Below are 8,750 nucleotides of genomic sequence, written 5' to 3'. Positions count from 1 at the left end.
TACTTATATATAACCTCAGGACCATATGTCAAACTATGTGGGATTCTTATAGCTTCTCACGACTTTTGAAATGGTCTAACAAGCTCAACGTCTCGAAAATATCAAAACAAAATTAGACCATTTATGGAAAACTGTTTTTGTGGAAAATCAATGGATCAAACTTAACTATGTTATAGATTAGTAAATGTGAGTGTAACTCACATCCGTAAAAGAATTCAAGAGTGTAACATATTGCTATATCTAGGGCTGGACAAAAAATCCGAACCCAAAAAACCGAACCGAACCCGATCCGAAAAAGTAGCACCGAACCTGAATCGAAATTGATTAAATATCCGAACGGATTCAAAATTTCGGTATTTAAAGAACCGAAACTGAACCTGATCCGAACCGGAAAAAATTTTGGGTACCCGAATGTATCCGAAATAAATTTATATAGTTAAATATATACATTGTTTTTATATATAATGTATATTAAAAATATTAAAAATATATAAAATACCTTTAAGTTTTCCAAAATACTCGGAAAATATATGCAAATAGTCAAAAGTGAATGTTAAAAATAGCTAAAGTATACTGAAAACACCAAAATAGTTAAATATCTATTGATTTTTTATCCAAATATTCAAAGAAAACCAATTTATATGTTAAATTAAGGTATTTTGACATATATGTTATGAAAATTTATATGTAATATATTATCTTTCTTATAGATTTTGAAAATTTAAAGTATATAATAAATTTTGAAAATTTAAAAACATTTTAAATGGGTTATCCGAACCCGAACCGAACCCGCAAAGATCTGAACCGAACCCGAACCGAAATTTAGAAATATCCGAATGGGGCTGAAATCTTTGACCCCGAAAACCCAAAACCCGAATAGACTGAACCGAAACCCGAATGGGTACCCGAACGCCCAGCCCTAGCTATATCACTCATATATTTCCCAGTGACCATATAACCAAACTATGTGGACCAATTCCAGGCATAGATCAATGGGATAATAATCTATCTTATTAAAACAGAAACATTACAACTTCTTCTAGGTGGATTTTAAAGGTGGATTTTAAAGGTGGACATCTTATATTTAAATTAAACATCATCCCTTATTTATAATACATACCATATACGGTTTCCATATATTATTACATATGGATTTAATACATACCATTATTATATGTCGATTTATATACTAAGAATATAATACGTACCATTGCTCTGAAACTAAATCTTACAATTATATTGCAATTATACATAATTCACATGTTTGTCCATATTGCAATTATATATAATATATAGATACCATTCCTATGAAATACGTGCCATTCATCTTTTTGTCCATATTGAAATTATATATAATATATATATAGTAAGAATACTAAGATACATATGAATCATCACATACATAGAAATTAGATACTAATATATCAGATCAACTCAAATGTGCAACCATAATCCATGCCATGATCATATACAAATTAGACATAGTATTTGTAATAAAACCATCATGCTCACACTCATTCAGCTTCTTAAGATTGGTCCACATTGCAATTATATATAATTCATCTGTTTGTTTATATTGCAATTATATATAATTCATCTTAAGATTGGTCCATATTGTTCCTTTAAAAAATTGAATCTCTCAATTCTAAAATATACACTAAATAATCTTTTATAGCAAAACTATTTCTCCAAGTTGATTTAATATGCCTACAATACCAGATTTAATAATATCACAAGTTTTAAAAATCAGTTATAGAAAATATTCTTCTCCAAGTTTATTCTATCAAACCTAAAATCTAGGAAACAATAAAATCGATGTTCTTAGTATTTACTATGGTTAATGTAATTGATTATCAGATATTCCTTTCCTTTAAAAATACAGTCAATATTCTTTTATAGAAAAACCCTTCTCCAAGTTGTTTAAATAATCAGTTATGGAAAATCCCCTTCTCCAAGTATATTTTATCCAAGCGAAAATCTAGGAGTCGATCAAATTGTGATATTTTTATTTATTATGGTTGATTTAATTGAATGTGAAATATTCATTTTCACCTCACAAAAATTTGTCTATAAATATTCGACTTCTTATTCACCATACGACATTCACAAAAACTCCCAAATAAACACAATGTCGAAACCTAGCACTTTAGTTATGATAGATGGTGTGAAACCTTTAAGAAACAATTGGAAAATTCGAGTTAAAGTTCTTCATTGTTGGAAACAAAACACCGGTTTTGGAGACGACACATTTGAGTGCATCCTCTCAGATGAATCTGTACTTGCATTTGTTTCAGCTTTTATAAGTTTTTTCTATTCTATTGGTTTATAAATCTGTTTCTTTTTCTGTTTTATATGGTGTAAAGATTGCAGCAGCGTGCCAAAGGAATCACGTTAGTACACATTATTTATTTAAACACATTTAAACACATTTTTATTTCTTAAAATTTAAAATTAATACACATAGCAATCATGTATAACATTTAGTATGAATAAAGATAAAAATTAACACCCGCTCGGTCGAGCGGGTCACGATCTAGTTATACTATATGACTATAAAATACGTCACATGCTTAAATCACGATGATATATGTGTGTGCTTTGAAATGGATATTACCATTAGCATCTTGGAGACGTTGCTAGCTCCAAATACTTTGTGGACGGATGCGAATTTATGAGGCTCGTGAGGAGAGAAATAAGGAGAAAGGGACATTCTTGAGCGCATCTACGGTGCAAAAGCTTACATGCCGCACAAGGAGTAATGGTGTTGTTCCGGGAGGACCGGACATTGGTCTTCTAGTGCCTGCCATTTGATGAGGCCAAGCATCTGCTTCTCTTTTGATATTTCTCTCTCTCTCTTCAAACCTCTCCCTGAGCACAAGGAAATGAAGAATAACTTTAGTTTTCATTAAAAACACATGAATATAGGACTAAAAAGTATAAATCAACCATATCACCAATTTGACCGAATAAAATCTAAATCATTGTAAAGAGAAAAAAGGTTTCACTAATCAGATGTTAATTTTTTACCTTTCTAGTGGCATTCAGGCATGCTCTCAGAGGATAGAAAGAAAAGGGAGAAAAGTAGAACTAAATAAAAAGAGAGATATTAAAGTCAAGTGACTTTTAAAGAGGCCTTTGAAGAAAGATAGCGGAGGAACGCTTTAACGGCAAGTAAAATATCACGTTTAAGATTTTTTTTTTTTGCTAAATATGTTTTTTTTTTGAATAAAAAAAAAACTAAATATGTTAATAGACGTTTAAGATTTAGTGGTCACGATATAACAGCACACTAGATTTTGATCCGCGCTTTTGAAGCGCGGAATATTTTACGATGAAAAATTTCACTAATAATTTAATAAATATTTTGGTTATTTTTAAAGAGTGTGTATTTAAAATATTTTTGCATTTAAATCAGTATTTTTAAATTCAACCCGATTGTGATTATACCGGTTAATCCGGAGATCTGACAATTCAATTTATGTTTTTAAAATATTCATATTAAAAATCACTAAAACCCGAGACTAACCGATTGAACTGATGGATGACCGATATGTAATCTAATTGGATTCAAATTGTAATAGTTTCATAATTTGTAATCTTATAATCGAAATTTTTAAAGTTCACTATTTTGCAATTTATGAAATTATGACGTTTCTACAAAATTTTAAAGAGAAAATGATAGATATAAATAACTAAGATTAATTATTGTATTATTTGGAAACATTGATAGTAGTATAAAAAAAATATATTGTTTGAAACATTAATAGTAGTATAAAGAAATAAGTATATTGTTTGGAAACATTGATAGTAGTATAAAGAAAGGACATTAGTGACTTACTGTATGTTTAACTATAAAGTATAAATGTGTATTTAATTTAAAAACTTACAAATAAATGTTAGGTCCGACAGAATGTTTCTGTTTTAATAAGATAGATGTGTATTTAATTTAAAAACTTTACAAAATAAATGTTAGGTCCAACAGAATGTTTCTGTTTTAATAAGATAGATTATTGTATTGTTTGGAAACATTGATAGTAGTATAAAAATATATTGTTTGGAAACACTGATAGTAGTATATAGAAATAAATATATTGTTTGGAAACATAGATAGTAATATAAAGAAAGAAACATTAATGATTTAATGTAAGTTTAACTATAAAGTATAAAGGTGTATTTAATTTAAAAACTTACAAAATAAATGTTAGGTCCAACAGAATGTTTCTGTTTTAATAAGATAGATGTGTATATATGTGTCAATATATATATATATCTATTTATATAAAAGAAGGATGTATCTCTCCAGCTGACACCTAGGATTCCACCTAAGAAATTCGAGCTCTGACGTTGTGACATGTGTCCCGTGCGGATGATACTCCGCATTTCATTTAATCGAAAATCGTATTGGGCTTTAGTTTGTTGTGTATTTGTCCAATAATTGTGGATTTTTTTTTGTTTACGGCACCCTACTTCCATCTTCGTTTCTCTGAGTGATGGCGATGACGACTATCGATCTTCTTCGTTTCTCCTGTAACGGATCGATTTATGATCTCTACTGATGGCTCTTCAATTCTTCGGTCCGTCGTCTAACAATTTAAAAATTTTGGCATTCTTATCTCCCTTGATCGATCGGGTGTCTATTTATATGCCTCCCTGTAATCCCCGTTAACAAATCTCGCATTTGTTTCGTTTCATGAGCATCGGAAGAAGAAGAAATCTCACTAGATGAGAATCTTCCCTTTTTGTGTTTCCAGGGTTCAAGAGATTCGTGTATTGAGTGGAAAAAACAAGTAACGTCCTTTGATCTCTTATAAGCATCTTTTGATTTTTTTTTGGATTTGCTTATGAATTCAAAATCTTTTCTTTTTCCCACAGAGACAAGTTTTGTGCTCTGTATTTTTGGAAATTTAGTTGATAACCTCATCGCTATCAATGGAGAGGGAGGATCCACCTCCTCCTCCTCGGGATCATCATCATCATCCCTTCAAGCCTCTATGCAAGAATTTAAACTCTTTGAAACTCAATCGGTACCATACTACTTCCACCTTTCACGTTTTGAATCGCTTGGTTAATTTGTAGCTAACATGAATACATGATGATATCATTTTTTTTCTTTTCAGAATTTCTATATGATTGGTTGGAATGGTAATAGAGTGTATAGAGTACTAAAGATAGACCGTTTTGATGCATCTGAGATTACTCTGAGGATTCCACTGCCTATACCAAAAAAGAATGCTACGAGTTGCTTAAACGGATACACGAAGACAACAAGGCCACATGCAGCCTCAAACTGGTCAGTCTCTGTTATGGCATCACTGGTATTGTGTCGGTTATGTTCACTGAAACCCACAGTATTTTTACTTTTACAGCGTGATCTCACAATTTTGTTTTTTTTTGTGCTCCCCATTTATGCAGTCTCAGGGTTCACTAAGTTTTGGGGACCATACTACATGTGGTCACAGGGTCTATGAAGTGTCGAAGAGTGAGATAATTTCTTTGCGTAATTCTTGCGTGCTTTCCAACATTGCAAATTCAAGAGAGGTGTTTTGTTCTACCTTTTACTATATTATGCCCTTTTTTATTTATTTCACCCTTGGACGTTGCTATGTATGAACTGAAGTCATCTAACGCCACGTTTCTTTATCTGGTGTTTTCCATATGTTGATAAACAGGTACAAGAAGCTCCTGTGTATGGTGGACCTTACAAAGAACTTCTTTTTCAGCTATTATTTCAGTATAATGCGTAGTTTCCATGAGAATATATGTGACCATGAGAGTGGTGATATTCTCTATAAGAAAATGTTTGTGTGGTACGTGTTCTTGACTCGGGGAATTCAACATCATCTTTAGAATACCGTCTGGACTGTAGCATTTGTATATGATTTCTCTAAGCATGTATGAATCGGATATATATTTTCTGCTCCTCACTGCCAAAGAGAAGAAAGTTTTCCCGAATTCCTTTTTTTTTTGTCACAGCAGTAGTTTTGTTATTTGAGCACCATTTTCACTGGAATCATTATATTGCTTCCCTATCATGTTTTGTCTTGCACCAAAAGGTCCGCCAGAAAAAGTACTATTGTTTTTAATAACTATATATCAATTTATGTTCTTGGCTTACTCTAATAATAGCTTCGTCATTTTAAACAAATCACAACATTATTGAACGACTAGATACAAAACACCACACCATTAAAAACTATGACAAATAGAATTATCTTATATCATCAATCTAAGTATTATTTCTTGGTCAAAACAGTAAGTAATTGCTAACTTAAAATTAGTTTTTAAACAAGAAGATAAACATTATTCAAAACACTAAGTGCTAACTTAGATTTAGTTTTTGCTACCAAAAGAAACTTAGATTTAGTTTTTTCTTTTTGTGCAACGAACTTAGATTTAGTTTTTAAACAAGAATATAAACACTATTTGACATAATAAAATAGTTTTTATTATAATTTCCCGCCCGTAGGGCGGGCCGATCCTAGTATATATATATATATAAGTAAGTAAAACTTTAACTGGTTTGTTATTGAACTATCTTATGGAGATAAAAAAAAGGGGGTTTGGTAGCTCGAAAAGCAGAACAGAGTTTTTTAAACAACTGAAGACATCTAGTTAGTGAACACTGAAGAGCTGTATTTACTGCTTAAGCACGTGAGCTGTAAGTTTTTTTTCTTTTTGTTTTTACTTTACGGATCTGATCACACAAATTATAATTATGTATACTATACATGCATGTTCACTCATACATCGGCCAGGCAACCCCTGGTGGCTCACACAAATTATAAATTTATAATGATGTATACTATACATGCATGTTCACTCATACATGGGCCAGGCAACCACTGGTGGCTTTCGTGATCAGCGATAGATTAATAGCTTTACAAGTTTATAATGGTAAAAAGTTGGTGAACTAGAAATGATATTGTTAGATACTTAGATGTATATTCACTAGAAAGAAAAAAAAAAGTGAATGAAAATGATACTTTGATGATATTGGCATGTTAGTTCCTTGTCAAAATCAAGAAACCTCATCATCTTTATGTGTACGGGATCTTGCTTTTTCTTTCTTTATGTTATTATATTTATCGTTGTTGTTTTGAGTTATCTTCAGCTTCAGTTCAAAATCCAATAGAAAGAAGAATATTGCTTTGACTCTAAGAAAGCTTTGCACTTGTATATTCTTGTTTGAGATATTTATAGCCTAAATCGTCGGCCCGTTGTTCTCTCTTCGTTTTCTTTGTATTTGATTTTAAATTCTTAGGGTGTTAAATTCTAGCGTTATCACAGAATATATTTTAGGATGGTTAATGACATATTGAAATATCTGGAATCTTAAGTGTTTACAGTTTATTCTTTCTCAAAACCTTTTGAAGGTTCCTCTCAAGTTGACATGGAACTTTTGTGTTGGGCCGTTAATTATTTTTGGGCCGTTAATTTGCAGGCCTTGCTTCAGAAATTAATTAAGTTCATCCTAGAGGTATAAAAAAGCGAACAAAATTTAGGTTCACCCTCCAGCGTGAACCTCTAAATTCACACACCAATATGATTTAGTTATTATAGATTTGATATTTCAAAAAAAAGAAACTAAATAATGAACTCATTTAATGAATTAAAATTATATTTTTAAATAAATAAAAATAGTAGCAATTAGAAAAAAAGTTCTTTTTAATATTGATAAATCCGTCTGCAAATACTAAACCCTAAATCTTAAACCCTAAATTCTAAATACTAAACCCTAAACCCTTGGAGAAAGTCTGAACCCTTGGACAAATTATATACCCTAAAGCGTTAATCTTAACCCCTAAACCCTTAATTCTAAACCATAATATTAATCCCTAAATTTTAAACACGAAATCCTAAACCATAAATTCTTCGACAAATATTAAATTTTAAACCTTTAATCCTAAACTATAAACCATTTTCGAATTTAGGATTTAGAGTTTAGTATTAGTGATCATAATTTAAGGTTTAGGACTTAGGATTTTGTTTATGATTTAGGATTTGGTTTAAATTTAAGGGTTTAGGGTATATGATTTGTCCAAAGGTTCAGGCTTTTCCTAAGGATTTAAGGTTTAGGGTTTATTATTTGCCGACGAATTTATTAATATTAATTCTTTTTTAATAATTGTTACTATTTTTATTTATCTAAAAACATAATTTTAATTTATTAAATGAGTTCATTATTTAGTTTCTTTTTTTAAAAATATATCAAATCTATAATAACTAAATTTTATTGATGGATGAATTTAGAGATTCACCCTAGAGGGTGAACCTAAGTTTTGTTCTGAAAAACATACCAATACGTGCTCTGGTCAGACTCAAAGTTATTGTAACTCCTCGCCATGCTCATCTTTAAGACTACCCCACTCAAAGAATGGTGCACCAACTTCTTGCAGCATATGTCAAAGATTAATGATGTAAGAATGAAATGGTAGCATTGGCAAGAATAAAACAGCTTAAGTAGTAAGAAAATGAAATTTTTTTAAACAAAGATCAAAGCAGAAAAAAGCATTTTCTCTCTCCACTGGAGCGAAAAAGCAACCCCTTTCCTTCCAACCCACCGTCGTCTCTCTTGACGGCGGATCCCGGCTGTCCTTGACCTAATGGCTAAGCGTAAGTCCCCCCGTAAGTCTCCTCCTCGCCTCCCCCCTGGAACTGCTGCGAAAATCCGTGCTCTATCATCCGCCGCTCCTCCTCCTGGATCTGACGAGTCTGCCTCTCAGGCGAAGCCTCCAGCTCCAGCCCTCCCC

The 8,750-nt window shown here is 31.5% G+C and overlaps 1 protein-coding gene across 1 annotated transcript; it reads left to right on the top strand.

Moving 5' to 3' along the window:
• Positions 1 to 5,117: 5,117 nt before the first annotated feature.
• On the top strand, positions 5,118 to 5,922 carry LOC130503800 (uncharacterized; the record flags this gene model as incomplete). The annotated part of the gene is given in 3 exon segments (XM_056998361.1): positions 5,118 to 5,290; positions 5,413 to 5,538; positions 5,670 to 5,922. Coding segments are annotated over 2 exon segments (189 nt in total), but the record flags the coding sequence as incomplete, so codon positions are not given.
• Between the last annotated feature and the right edge of the window lie 2,828 nt (positions 5,923 to 8,750).

The sequence above is a fragment of the Raphanus sativus genome, unplaced genomic scaffold (genome assembly GCF_000801105.2).
Source record: "Raphanus sativus cultivar WK10039 unplaced genomic scaffold, ASM80110v3 Scaffold1142, whole genome shotgun sequence".
Classification (NCBI taxonomy): Eukaryota; Viridiplantae; Streptophyta; class Magnoliopsida; order Brassicales; family Brassicaceae; genus Raphanus; species Raphanus sativus.
This window is presented reverse-complemented; position numbering and strand designations above follow the sequence as displayed.